This window comes from Rhinoderma darwinii, chromosome 4 (assembly GCF_050947455.1).
Source record: "Rhinoderma darwinii isolate aRhiDar2 chromosome 4, aRhiDar2.hap1, whole genome shotgun sequence".
In the NCBI taxonomy this organism is placed as follows: domain Eukaryota; kingdom Metazoa; phylum Chordata; class Amphibia; order Anura; family Rhinodermatidae; genus Rhinoderma; species Rhinoderma darwinii.
In genome coordinates, this window is record NC_134690.1 from 36,457,653 (window position 1) to 36,472,921 (window position 15,269).

General features: G+C 44.8%; 1 protein-coding gene across 2 annotated transcripts; it reads right to left on the reverse strand.

Annotated features, from left to right (window-relative positions):
* Nucleotides 1–97: 97 nt before the first annotated feature.
* LOC142759141 (UBX domain-containing protein 2A-like) lies at nt 98–14,845 on the reverse strand. Of its 2 annotated transcripts, none has more exons than XM_075861026.1 (6): nt 14,671–14,845; nt 13,925–14,039; nt 12,131–12,240; nt 11,467–11,604; nt 9,486–9,644; nt 98–1,462 (listed from the first exon to the last, which is right to left on the reverse strand). In XM_075861026.1, exons 1-6 carry the CDS (start codon nt 14,712–14,714, stop codon nt 1,273–1,275), a joined length of 756 nt encoding a protein of 251 aa, XP_075717141.1. In that variant the 5' UTR covers nt 14,715–14,845; the 3' UTR covers nt 98–1,272. The 2 variants fall into 2 exon arrangements, with proteins under 2 accessions (XP_075717141.1, XP_075717142.1); XM_075861027.1 differs by having other exon boundaries at nt 14,452–14,733.
* Between the last annotated feature and the right edge of the window lie 424 nt (nt 14,846–15,269).

Consider the following 15,269-nt stretch of genomic DNA (forward strand, 5'->3'; position numbering starts at 1 on the left):
CCAAATTACATCTATGGTTCAGACCTATGACCTAACGCCAGAAGTAAAACAGACCAAGACAGCAGTAGCTTAAAATGTTAAATTTATAAAAACAGAACTTAAAAATATTACAATTAGCTAAAAACGCACTGCAATCCAAGACAGCATGCTAAATAAAAGACATGAGCTCCGTCAGCAGAGGGGACTGTTACTGTTCATATGTAGAGTGGTGCAGGCCCCCTGCTGGTGAGCTGGAGTAATGCCGATTGTGCTCAGCAGAAAAAGAGTTTTCTTTATACCTTATATCAAACGCCCTGAAGGAAAAAGGAAGGGAAATGACTTTATCATGATACTACTATACATCATAATGGAACGTGAGAAGAACACCTGCGTCAATAACCTAATTTAAAAAGGGTTCTCCCAATCCTTAAATTCTTGTCAATCAGATGTTGGGATCCATAGGCGGTCACTATTGAATTGAAGCTTCTAAATCCACCCAATGATGAAATTACACCCCCCCCCCATAGTTCCACCCAATTCTATCAAGTTGGGGGTGCACAAGTGCAGCCAGCTATCCGGCAGAAGATGGGGACTGTGGCATGCTCATTCTCGCTATTGGTGAGGGTCAAACCCCATTTGATCACTTTTTGACTTAAAGCAAACAACAAATGTCTGAAAAAGAATGATAATATATCGAATAAAGAACGAGACAGAAATAAGACCAGGGTGTCTATAGAAACAAAACGGTGGTTTTGTGGCTTTTAAATCTACTATCTTCTATTCCAGACAAATATACATGGTAACCGTGATCTCAAATCCTATAACGTATAATACCGCTGTGTAGTTAAGAGGTAAAAGTGACATTTTCGGAGCTGTGTTGTACCGCCTCTATAAACAACCATTAATCTTACACGCTCTCGCAGGGAACGTGCCAGTGGTGCTCTAAACAACCATTAATAATCGACTTATTGCCAAACAGAATATTGTAAAGCCATCCATAGCAGAAAGGCCTGCAGAAGAAACCTGAGGAGTATGAGCGGTTGTATAAGTAAGTGCACCCTGTAGACAGCAATACAGGACCGCAACGTGTAAAGCAGCGCAGAAGGCGCAGCAAAGTAGCCGTGACTGCACATATGGCCATGGATAGGACCGTGCAGCCAATACTAGCCTGTAAGTCAGTGGATATGTACACCGTCTATTCACAGTGATCCTCAGATATCACAAAATAAAACCCAAGCACTAAATCGCATGATCCTCAGGATTACGTAGTCCCCGCTGCTGATGCGGTCTGGACTAGACGTCCCTGAACAGTGGTGTGGTTTTCTGCAGTCTCTGCACCAGGACGGCATTCTGCAGCCGAGCTTCCTGAATGGTGACCGTCTCATCCAAAAGGTCCCGCAACGGGAAGGAGGTCGCCAGCGTGAAGGGGATCTTCTCTGATTTACAAGGGATGCGCTCTACAAAATTCCTGATATCGCTGATCCTGAAGAAAGAAAGGAGAGGTATGTACAAGAAATCAGTAACTCACATGTCATATGCATATAAAAGGACACTTATTACTGAAAATACAAGTTACAATATTGGGCGTTCGTTTCCTTGTAAACCTTGCTTTATGTCCACACATATGCTCAGAGTGAAGATATTTAAAAGCCCAACAAGTAATATGGAGGGCAAGTTTCAAAAATTGCTACTTTGTTTTATATATAAATCATGTAGATAACATGGTAAAAAAAATATATATATATATATATATATCTATCTATCTAGGCCCCCTGCTGGACAGATCTAGTACTGCTACAGCCAGATGCCACACTGGTCCCCAGCTGTGTGGATTGCCATAGATACCCTGAGGTATGACTTATGCATTGGCTGCAATAAGACCTCCACGTGGGCAATACTGCAGATCTATCCTAACCCCCTGAACACTGATATTATAGCAAATGTGCAGTGTTTGGTATCTATCTGCAGGTGACAAAGCAGCGACAAAGTTCTATGCCTTATACATGGAGAATCCCTTCGATCACGGCTGACTGCCAAAAGTTATTTTAAAGGAGTTTTCCCACGAGGGACATTTTTGACATATATACAGGATATGTCATAACTGTCAGATAGTTGCAGGTCCCAGAGGTAGGACCCACATCTATCTCTAGAATGGGGCCCCCTAAACACGCTCTAACTTTGTGCTCTGGCTGATTTCGGACCACGAAGGAGAAAACCACGTAGCTTAGTTCCATAAGTCCCATACAACTGAATGGTAGTTACGAAAAAGCATAGCTGAGCTGTTTCCGTAACTCCCGACCATGTAATCAGGAAGTGGCCGGGAGTCAGCCAGAGCACAGATTGGTAGAACGGGGCTTAAGGGGCCCTATTCTAGAGAAAGGTGCGGGTTCCAGAGGTGGGACACACATCCATCTTAAATTTATGACCTATCCTGTGGATAGGTCAAATGTCCCTCGTGGGGAAAACCCCTTTAAGTCCAGATTCACTCGAAGTAGCACAAACTCTGACTTAAAAATCTGCTGTTTTTCACATCAGAGTTGTACCCGTTTTTTACAGATCCCCATAGACTTGAGTCTATCGAGGGATCCGTAAAAACTGAAGAATAGGACACGTTCTATTTATCAATGGACCCTTCACAGCGACCGTGTGAATGGCCCCATTGAAATACACGAATCCGTGAGACGGCCGTATTCTCCATTCGTGTGAATAAGCCCTAAAGGGGTTTACCCACAACGGACATTTATCACCAATCCAGTCAATGTCTACAGTGCCGATGGAAACCGCTGAGGGCTGAACTGGGCTGTTTCCATTGGGTCCATAGACATTGAATGGAGCAGCAGCGCATATGGGTGACCGCTGCTCCATTCAAAACCCTCCTCCCTATGATCGTCCAGTGATTAGGAATGACTGTCGGGACCCCTGTTCTACTGATCGGTGGGGGGTCCTAGTGGTGTTCACACAATTATCACCTATCGTGTGGATAAGGGATGAATCTGCTTAGTGGGAAAACCGGTTTAATAAGGCATGAACCCTTTCATTGCCAAGGACGTATGTAATAGGTTATGACTTTAAACGACTGCGGAATATAAGGTATAGCACTTAGATGGTTTCATATTAAAGCCCAGAATTGTAGCTTTCAAAACGGCACCACAATCCAGGGACAATATTGGCGGTGCTACGCTCGTTGGAAATCAGGTAGCGGGATAAAAGTTTTACTTCCCAGTGTTGTGTAAGGGAGGGGGAATCTGCAAGTGAGGGCCGGAAGAAAGATCACAGCCGGGGGGCGTGGCCAGCTGCTGATGTGAGAGGACGTGTGTGGCGATAGCTCCGGGCCAGCATCCTGTCTAAAATCCTCCTGACGGTGCTGTAATCCTTGAAATTAGCCAAAATTCCTTACCAGCTGCGTAGGAAGGGAAGGATATCTTCCAGGAAAAAGATGAGCCCGTCTAAAGCGATGGACGCGGCAGAAAAGCTGAAATCATATGCCCGCGTGGTGATCCAAGATGGCGCTGGCGGGAGTTCTTCTGTGCAGGCCGCAGCTGTGGCTGGGACATCCAACCATGCTCCCTCGGAACAGGATGCAGGAATCACGCTGCAAGAGGCATCGGATAAGCTGCTGACAGCCATCCTCGAGACACGGACGACTCTGACGGCTAAGATTAATGAGGTGAGAGTGGACGTGGGCCTATTGAGACAGGATTTGCAAAATGTGCGGCAGAGAGTCACGGAGACGGAGGGCAGGATATCCACCTTGGAAGATCTTACTGCTACCATGCCGGCGGCTATTCAAGATTTGCCCCGTAAAGTCGATCTGTGGCGCCAGAAAGCCGACGATTTGGAAAATAGATCGCATCGCAACAATCTCCGCATTGTGGGATTGCCGGAGAGGGCAGAGGGGCAGAGGCCTGGAGAATTTATGGAAAGATGGCTGAAGGAGATGTTTCCAGCTGCCTCCTTCTCGTTAGCATATGCGGTGGAAAGGGCACACAGGGTTCCAGCACGGTTACCAGTTCCAGGTGCTCCCCCAAGACCACTGCTTGCCCGGATGTTGAATTGCAAAGATCGGGACACGGTTCTGTTGGAAGCTCGGAAGGCCGGAGGGATTAGATTTGAAAATGCATCTGTGTCCATATATCCGGACTTTTCTCCTGATTTGCAGCGACAAAGGGCGTCATATGTCCCTATCAAGCGCCGACTCCGGGACATGCAGATTCCATATTCGATGGCCTATCCGGCTAGATTGCGGTTTTCCAGGAGGTAGACTCTGTGGATCGTTTACCGAGGGGGATTTCGGATCACAGTCCGGTCTTACTGACATTGAAAAAGCCACAGGTAGGCAGAAGGGGTATGGGTAAAATTCACCCGTTTTGGCTTCAGCTAGTTCAACAAAACGATCGTATACCGGATCAGCTATCAATATTTATAGAAGCACATGCGCAGATGGAAAATCGGTCACTGGTGTGGGATACCCTCAAAGCCTATTTGAGGGGATGTCTCCGATCCTCCATATCCTATGTAAAACGTGCTTCCGCCCTGCATGAAGAGGAATTAGCATATAAATGTTCACAGGCGGAAGGGGCATTTGTTCAGTATCCCACACCAGCTAACCGAAATGCTTGGCTGGACTTGGGTAGACAGTATCTACAAGTCCTGAGGGATAAGACTTTGCGTAGTCTATTCTTTAGTAAACAATCTCATTTTGAATTGGGCAATCAATCGGGTAAAATTCTGGCTCATATGGTGCGGAACACTTCTAGATCCCCCCGGTGATGGGTATAGTGGGGCCTGGCGATAGAATCTACACTTCCTCGAGGGATGTTCTCGAACAATTCACACAGTTCTATGATCAGTTGTATGCTTCAAAAATAGATTATAGGAGGGAGGAGATGGAGAAGTATTTAGATGGAATATCGTTTCCTACGTTGTCAGCCGAGCGGGTGGCAATGCTTGATGCTCCATTTACGGTAGACGAGATCTTGGAGGGAATGGCGTCTATGGCCAAGGGGAAAGCCTCAGGGCCGGATGGTATCCCCTTGAGGTATATCTACAGTATGGGGAGCTGCTAGCCCCCCAATTGCTGGCCCTGTTTGAGCATAGCTATCGGAGGTCTACTCTTCCGGAATCCATGTGTGACGTCACCATTATTGTATTGCTGAAACCAGGCAAAAATCCAGATGAATGTGGGTCATATAGACCGATCTCACTACTGACAGTGGATTACAAAATTTTGACTAAAATGCTAGCTAATAGGTTATGTAATGTGATAAAGGAGATGATTCACCCAGACCAGTGTGGCTTTATACCCGGCAAGTCCACCTCAGAGAATATTCAACGGGTACAGGTGGTGGCGCAGATTGGATGGGAGGAGCAGCAGGACTGGGCGGTGGCATCTTTGGATGCGGCCAAGGCATTTGACTTGGTAGAATGGCCTTATTTGCTGGCAGTGCTGCGAAGATTTGGGTTTGGGGATAGATTCATTAATTGGGTCTCCTTGCTATATACATCTCCGCGAGCGCTGGTGTTGGTGAACGGGGTCCTGTCCCCTTCCTTTGGCCTCCATAGGGGCACGAGGCAGGGGTGCCCACTTTCGCCACTTCTTTTCGCAATGGCCATTGAATTACTGGCTCTGAACATTAGGAGGGATCACGCATATATGGGAATTAGAATAGGGGACAGAGAGGACCGGATAGGATTATATGCGGATGACATGGTGTTGTTTATGGCAAACCCCAATGCCACCCTTCCCAGGGCCATATCCCTCATTAACGCTTTTGGAAGGTATTCCGGGTTACTAATTAATTGGGCCAAATCGTATTTGATGCCTTTGAGGCAGGATAACTGTGGATGGGACACCCAGTTCTGCGGACTGTCAGTACAACCAGAGTTCAAATATTTGGGGATTAATATTGCTAGGGATAGCTCTAGATCGTATGGGTTAAATGTAGCGCCCTTGGTCGCGTACCTAAGGGATAAAATTCAGGTGTGGAAAGGTCTGCCTCTGTCAGTGGCAGGACGCGTGAATCTATTAAAAATGATAGTACTGCCAAAGTTTTTGTATGTGTTGGAGCATGTGGATGTGTTGGTGCCTAAAAGGTTCTTTAAAATAATAAACTCGCTATTCGCGCCGTTTGTATGGGGGGGGGGGGGAGATCTAAACTCAAGCTGTCGATTCTACAGAGGTCTAAAGATGAGGCCGGAGCTGCCTTACCGGATGTTTTTCTATATTATTTGGCGGGTCAGCTCAGATACTTGACTTCTTGGGTCTCCCCCCCCCCCACCCCTAACGACCAATGCTGAGTGTCATCTAGCCAGGGTGTTGGGCTTGAAAACCCTTTGGCCGATATTGGAGCCGCATGATTTTAGACACCGCTCCCTGTTACCCTTGCATAAGTTGGCCAGACGAGTTTGGCAACAGGCTAAAGAGCTCTTGGGGGTTGTGGGGGTGGTGGTGGAGAACCCGCTGTGGGACAATCCGAGTTTTTCACATTTGCACGGGATGGTGGGAAAACGTTACTGGTCCTCTAGAGGGGTAGTTGCTTTGTCACAGTTACTAACGGAAGACGGGACGGTCATGACGGTGAGTGAGATTCGGGCAGCATTCAATATACCACCGGGGGATGAATTATATTGCATACAACTCCATCATGCTCTATTAGCACAATTTCCACTGAACTCCGTGAGGTATTCTAGCTGTGATTTGGTGGTGAGGTTGAGCACGCCGTCTACACGTGGAGCCATTTCTCAAATTTATTATTTTCTACTGGAGGCTAAAATGCGAGTGGAGCCCCTGGTGGCGGAGGATAAGTGGCGTGCACTAATGTTCATTATCCACCAATGTTATTTGACACCCATAAGACTACATCGTATGGGAAGAATGGCGTCCTCACAATGTCATAGGTGCGGAGAGACACGGGCTGATTTTATTCACCTAATATGGGGTTGTCACTGGATTCTTAGCTTTTGGGAGGAGGTGGTTGCAGTATTGACAGCAGTATTGGGGAGGACGATACCTTGCAGCCCGGAGGTGTGTCTGCTGGGACTGCTCAATGAGGAACAATGGTCGATATATGAGAGGACTTTCCTCAGAGAAACACTATTCATGGCAAGAAAGGCGGTGGCCATGAGATGGATGGCGGATAGGGCCCCGACAGTAGCGCAATGGCGTAAATTAGTCAATGACATACTTCCATTTGAGAAAATAGTGTATAAACACCGGGGGAAACCGGCTAAATTTGATTTGATCTGGAATGGGTGGTGCTCATCGAACCTCAGTCACTGTACAGTCCAAGGGCTATCAGCTGCTCTGATTCAAGCTGGGGGCGGGAGCGGGTAAAGGAGTCGGGAGGAGGACACTTCCAGGTGCTTCGCTTTAGGCCATACGAGGAGGATGTGCGCGTTAGGGTAGAATATCGAACTGGGGGCATATTAATACTATAGTGATGTACAAGATTAAAAGTTTTGATAGAATGTTTGATTGATCTGTATTATGTATATGTGGTCTGCGAACCACGGTTTAATACCATGGGTACCTGCGAGTATCCCTTCTGTATGTAATGATGTTTCTGACATATGTACTATTGAGTGTATAATGTTATCCTGATGTATGTGATGGTTTGACTCTGACAGTTCCTTTTAATAAAACGAGTTTAAAAAAAAAAAAGAAAGATCACAGGCCGTTACGGTCATCTCCTCCCGGTCCAGCATGAATGCTTTGTATGTAGTGTTTTCTATATTTTACTAGACTTTAACGTAACATCTGGCCGCTGTGTTTTTGCCCCAAAAGAAAAGCAGTAGAAAAATGGGAAAAACGCAAACCTCTGTGGGTCTGATGGACTCATTAACACCTTATTCACACGAAGGTGTCAGTTTTGCGTGCTTAAAAAAACAGAGCGTTTTTCTTGCGTTGCAGTTCCGTGTGACATCCGTGTACGCATTTTTTTTACGCACGTACGTCATCCATATGTCACACGTTTCGTACGTCAGCAAAATAAACAGAAGGCGGTGGCTTTTTCTCATCATTTCTTCAGCAACTGTTGCGTGAATCACGCACAGCACATGTATGACGTCCGTGTGCTGTCCATTTTTTTCACGCACCCATTGACTTCAATGGATAAGTGATGCGCAAAAAACACACAACAGGACATGCAGTGAGTTTCACGCAGAAGACACATGAAAAACACTGAATGGCCCCATTGAATTGCATAGGTTCGTGACATTCGTTGTGTTAACGCGCGTAACACGGACGTGAAATACACTTGTGTGAATAAGGCCTAAGGCTAGGAACACGTAGCATAAACACTGCAGATTTTCCGCAACAGATTTCATTACAGTAGCAGAGTAGGAGCGATTTAAAATCTCATCCTCACAACGAGGGGGAAAAAAATAAAATTAAAAAAACTAGTCCAGAAGAAGAAAAAAAAAAAAGTTTGATGCCGCAGCACGCCAATTTATGCTGTGGAATCGCTGATCTTCTGTTGAAGGGTTTCTCGATAGAATTCATTTGAGTGGTAAAACCTGCAACAAAGTCCTATGTAGTGCGACTTATCCCGTGGAAACGCTGCGATTCAGCCACAAAAATCGCAAATGAAAACAAAATAAATTTGTATTTAATTTGAATCTAATAAATAAAGCTCATACTTACCCCCCTGCAGTAGTACTAGCAGGGCGATCCTCTTCTGAGCGCAGCCATTCATCCTGGCATGACGTTCCATCCCATGTGACTGCTGCAACAGTCACATGGACTATAGCATCACAGGAGGCTGGGCTATGCTCAGAAGATAGAGAGAGAGTTAAGTCGCCATGACTATGGGCTTGTACGTTTAAGTTTATTCATTTTTTTTTTATTTATTTTTTTACTGCTGCAGGATTTCCGCAGCTAACATGGGGCCTGAAAAACCGCACCACAATTTGGCGTGGCTTTTCGGATGGAATTCATAGTGGCAACCAGGGTGTATACGCTGTGTAGTTTTACGCACTGACACCGCTATATGCAGGTCCTAGAGGTGGGACGCGCACCTATCTCTATAGGACCCAGTCCTATCTTCTGCCGTTGGGCTCCAGCCACTGATGAGGTGGTCGGGTTTTTCCTAGAAACAGCCAAGCACATTTTGCTGCGCTGTTTCCTGAACTCCTGTAGGAGTGAGTGGAAATTAAGTGAATAGGTGCGGGGGTATGCAATAAATAAGTATATACCAAGTCTCCACCTGGATGTGGCCACCTTGTCACGTGAAACGGCGGTTAGGAGGAACCACTTTCTCCCGACATGTGAAGGTCCTACCTCTGGAACACAGCCAAAGTTAGAGCTTTACTTTAAATGTAATATTAATTAAATTGCATGTACACATCTTCAGGGTGAGGTCTTGTATTAAAAATTCCCTTTAGTATGTAACGCCGCCTATTCATGGGCAGTTGATGTTTGATATACACACACACACACACACACACACACACACACACACACACACACACACACACACACGCGTAATAAAACGGCATTTCTGGATTACCTGTGTGTAGTGTTAAATTTCTGAACGATCCTCTTGCCATCAGCGAGCCAGATCTTGACGTTGGTCAGAGGCTCCCCAGCCTTCAGCTCAACACTCGGGAGACTTTGTTCACCTCCATCCTCCAAACCATTTGCTTTGGTAATGACTTTTGGGGTTGCACTGAGAGAAGAAAAGTAAAGACCTCAGAATAGATTCACTTTCTTTCCAGACTTCTCTATGATATCACTTTATGCACCGATAAGACAATTAAATATTGATTGACCAGCTGATCTAATACAGTGACACGACTGCGCCAATTACAGTAGTGTCAGGAGTTATAACAGGTTAATAGGGCTTCCCCAGTCCATGTTTGCCTAGATGTACATAACATAGGATAAAGTCAACCCTACAGTAAAGTAATACGTTTTTAAAGGATTTAAAAATAAATAAAAAATGACCAGAAAATTAAAAACCACAAACTTGCGAACAAACTTCCAAATACAAAACATTACGGCCGGAGATAAATTGTGGTCATGTGACCGTGCAAGAAACCATGGATGTGGTTAAATCATTAGAAGTACATCTGCCCATGTCCTAAACACACATATGACCTCCTTAAAGAGGCTCTGTCACCACATTATAAGTGGCCTATATTGTACATGATGTGATCGGCGCTGTAATGTAGATTACAGCAGTGTTTTTTATTTAGAAAAACGATTATTTTTGACGGAGTTATGACTCATTTTAGATTTATGCTAATGAGTTTCTTAATGGACAACTGGGCGTGTTTTACTTTTTGACCAAGTGGGCGTTGTGGAGAGAAGTGTATGACGCTGACCAATCAGTGACCAATCAGCGTCATACACTTCTCTCCATTCATTTACACTGCAGATAGCGATATATCTATATCTCTATGTGCAGCCACAAACACACTATAACGTTACTGCAGTGTCCTGACAATGAATATTCATTACCTCCAGCCAGGACGTCATGTCTATTCAGAATCCTGTCACTTCTGTAGCGTCTGATATTTACGATGCAACCTGTCATTTAAAACGAGATTACGCTTGCCTTGCTGTAAATATCAGAGACGCTACAGAAGTGTCAGGATTGTGACTAGACATGACGTCCTGGCCGGAGGTAATGTATATTCATTGTCAGGACACTGCAGTAACGTGTGTGTGTATGTGTATGTGTGTGTGTGTGTGTGTGTGTGTATGTGTGTGTCTGCACATAGCGATATAGCTATGTGCTGTGTAAATGAATGGGGAGAAGTGTATGACGCGGATTGGTCACTGATTGGTCAGCGTCATAGACTTCTCTCCATAATGCCCACTTGGTCAAAAAGTAAAACACGCCCAGTTGTCCATTAAGCAACTCATTAGAATAAAGCTAAAAGCGGTCATAACGCCGTCAAAAATGATCGTTTTTCTAAATAAAAAACACTGATGTAATCTACATTACAGCGCCGATCACATCATGTACATGATAGGCCACTTATAATGTGGTGACAGAGCCTCTTTAAAGAGGTTGTTCCAAGATTATATGTTCTATCCTAGCCACAGAATAGGTGATAACACGCTGATCGGCGAAGGTCCGACCGTGGCACCTCCACCGATCATGAGAATGGAGGTCCCATTTCTTCGAATGAATGGAGCGGCAGGTCGAGCATGCGCCCAGCTGCTCCATTCTCTATGGCACTTCAGGAAATAGTCGAGCACTGTACTCCATCACTGACAGTCCCAGTTAGTGGATAAAACAGCAGTGCATATGCTCAACCTGCAGCTTCATTGATTCAGAGGAACGGGACCCCCAATCTCATGAGTGGTCGGTCCCCCACCGAGCGGCAGGTTATCACCTATGTAGTGGTTAGAGGATAATATTTACGCTTGTGACAACCCCTTTAATGTCTAACCACCATGGATGATAAAGTCACAGCAGTCATGTGCACTATGAACGATCCCCATAGACAGAAGTACACAGGGCCTTGTACAATCCTCACCTTCCCAGGCGGTGACCCTCTCCGGAGAACGGGTCCACATGCTTCTTTCTTATAAAGTAATGTTCACTTTTTCTGTCTTCAACATTAACTGACAATTCTTTCTTTGCGAAGGTCTTGTGCAACTCTGGTGGGAGCTCCCTGATAAAAGAAGAATATAAGACATCAATTCACCTTGTGTGACGCCAAGGTAACAAACCAAAGACATAAAATGTGTATAGCATATTACATAATCCATGGAGCCCAATGTAAAGATATATGTACAGCAGTGTATGGACGATGTGATCTCATGTCACCACAAATCAATAACCCACTGTTCAAGATCTCTCCTGCCTTCTCTTCTTACTGCGGAGTTTCTCCGAAAATGTTCCAAAACTCATACTAGAACTTTGTTTTCTAATAATTTTCCTGATTGGTTATTTTTGCTCAGTCTTCTGCTTCTGGCCTGAAGAAATCAAACCTAATACTGCAGTTGTGTGCTGGAAACAAGTGCCAGATTATCAAACTATCCTTTATCGGATGCCGGATCAAGAAAGTCACTGTATATGGATTAGGCTTTATTTACATACGCCCGGTTAGGCGGAGGAGCCGGTTAGGCGTTACGCGGCACGACTGGACACCACTACGCAAGGTCTGATCTCTGAGCACTGTATTAGGCTGCACTTACCCTTTCCTCATGGAGTCCATAAATTGACGATTTGCAGCATCTGTATAGTCCCTGAGCTGGCCGTCATTGATTGTAAACCCATTCTTCCACATCTTGATGATAACCTCTGCCTGAAAAGAGAAAAACCACCAAGTTAAGCAAACAAATACCCCAGTAGGCCATGTTCACACTTTCAGGATTCTGTCGAGATTTAGGCATGGATTCGGAGTCTAAACACTGACCGAAACCACGAACATTCCGCCAGCAATACATGTGAATGGGGTATATTATATATTTTACAATCTACAAAAGGCTCGTCATTGACACGGATTAGCTATATTGATTTACAATAGGGCTATAATTTATGTGCGGACCTAATGGGCAATCCACAGTAATACGTTTTGAAGACGTGTATTTTTTAAAGAAATAGTCACCATTCTAGGTAATGCTCTGTGCAAGAAAAAGCGAGAAAAATCCCAGTATACATTACGGCTAATAAGCGGCAGACATATCCCCACAATGACCTAGAGATGCACGATGCATACAAACTTCGATAAGGTTTTGATACTCTGCATCCCCAAACTGTAGATACCATTATTTCATATATTTCAATACTTGGCTGTGCGGCCGCCCAGCTCAGTATAGTAACACATGAATGTATGAGAGCGGGGCTGCGGATGTGTGATACAGTCATTGCCGCGCTCCTGAGTCCTGATAACAAGTGCGCGGGGTCAGGATGATGCGATGCGGCCGGCGCTGCACTAATGAGCGCCGGCACTGAAACAGAACATGGCGGGCGCACCACCGCAAAACACCCCATGTTCTGTCCTCAGTGCCTGAACCGCCGCTCATTAGTGCAGCGCCGGCCGCATCACCTCATGCTGACCGCGCACGCACTTCCTGTCAGGAGCGGGGCAATGGCTGTATTACACAGCCACAGTCCCGCTGGCGGAGATCAGAGAAACCTCTAATCTCCGCCGTTATTCCCGTGAATGCTGCGATCACAGCGGACTGCAGTATTCAGGGGAAAATGCGAAGGGTGGATGCCCCTTGGATCGCGTCACAGGGAATTCCTGTGACGCGATTGAGGGACATACCATATATGGGCAGACGGCCCAGGGTCCATTGAAGGACCCCTGGGCTGTCCTACCATATTTCCTGTTAGGACATACCTAAGTACGCCCTAACAACTGCCTGTGTACTATCAGTATCAGCTAATGTACTGTAATATAGATATATACCGGTACATTACTATCAGTATATAGATATATGCCAGTACATTAAAGTTTAAAAAATAAAGTAAAAACAAAGTAATGTTAAATAAAAATATTTTAATGTTTATTGTAAAAAATGTGTGTATAAGTCTCAATACATAAAATACACATATTCAGTATTGGCGCGGCCGTAATAACCTGCACAACAATTTTCTCATCATTTATGATGTGTACGCTGTAAAAAAATAAAATAAAAACTGCTTTCTATCACTTATTGTGGGGCTCGAGGTGCAATGATGAATTTACCCTCCATGTGCCTCACATTAATAGTAATTAACCCCATCATGTACCTTACATATTAACCCATTATGACTGAGACACATGATGGGGTTAATTACTATTAATGGGAGGCACGTGGAGGTTAAATTCATCATCACACCTCGCGCCTCACATCAGAAAATTGAACTTTTTTTTATATTTTTATTTTTTTATTATTGTTGACAAAGTATCGAATTGGTATTGAAATCGCAATACTAAACGAAGTATCGGTATCGAAGTCCAAATTCTGGTATCGTGACATCCCTACAATGACATAACATACCTCATCTTCCGGTGAAGCGTTAATGACGCCTGCGTCTCCTGCTTCTTCAAACAAGCTGTTCACAAAGGAGTCGCACCGTTTCCTCTCGCTGCTCCTCCCCCTCATCCTGAAAACTCTGGAACAATACAAATAAAACAGAACCGTGATTTAGACGGATAGCACAATAAACGCAGCATGTTCGCAGTTGTCAACCAACAGAGCAGAATAAAACGTGCGCCCTAATCCGGGCTGTGGTGGTCACCAAGGAATGACAATTCTTATTTAAAAATGAAATTTTTTTATGGATGCCAAAAACACGGCAGCTGTAGAAAATAGAACCGCTGTCCTCCTATACTGCGCGGTATACTTTATTTTACTGGATGCCTCCGATTGTCAACGACAGTATGCCATACAGAAAAAACAAAACAAAAAAACGGGGTATGCCAACACATAAATCCCAAAAGGAGCCTCTTTTGGTACATATCGATCAATGGGGTCCTATTGATACATTTGGCGTACGATACGTCAAACCTACACTGCAATCTTACCCACTGCCAGGAAATCTCCTTCCGCAATAGTGAATTACGGCTAGTAGTCATCATCCAATCATTGTCAGGTTATTATATAAGTGGCATCCATTTATAAGAGCATTCAGGAGAATGACATGAATCATGCCATAACATTGTCACGATTGTATGACGGCCAGAACGAGTCACCGAATATCACTGCATCACATAAGTGAAACTCTATGAAGGAACTCCCCGTACCGGTCTTGAGGCTTCATGGCGTCAGTTTTGTCGGCTTCTCTCATCTTTGCAACGCTTCATCCTTCTGCACATGAGAAAAATTGGAATAATAAGTTAGACCATGTTCACACAGCGCTCACACGCTTATTCCCAATACACCATGCCCTAATCCATTACTGTGGAAAGCAGGAGAAAATGGGGAGAAAGCGGAGGCTGAAAAGTTTATTGATGTGCACAATAATGTAAAAGTGAATACTCAACTAAAAAAATAGATTTTATTTTTCTGCAGACTGCCTCCCCGTGTCGCACAGGTTCTAGGTTCTAGCAATTCAGGCAGCAGGAGAAACATATAATATATACAATATCACACAGACAAAACGTAGATCCCCCACCAGTCGCACCTCGATCCTAATATTGGCCATAAATGGATATTCCTGGAAACCCTGTCGTTTGTCTTGCTCGGTTCACCATGGAGCGCTGTGATCTAGGATGGATTTAGGCTGCATTCACACTAACAAGTTTCCCATCCGTGTACTGCGGTTTTAAGAACTGGCTGCACACAAGTCAATGGGGCTATTCACACACATCCGTTCTGGTGTCCATAGTGAGAAGTTCACAGC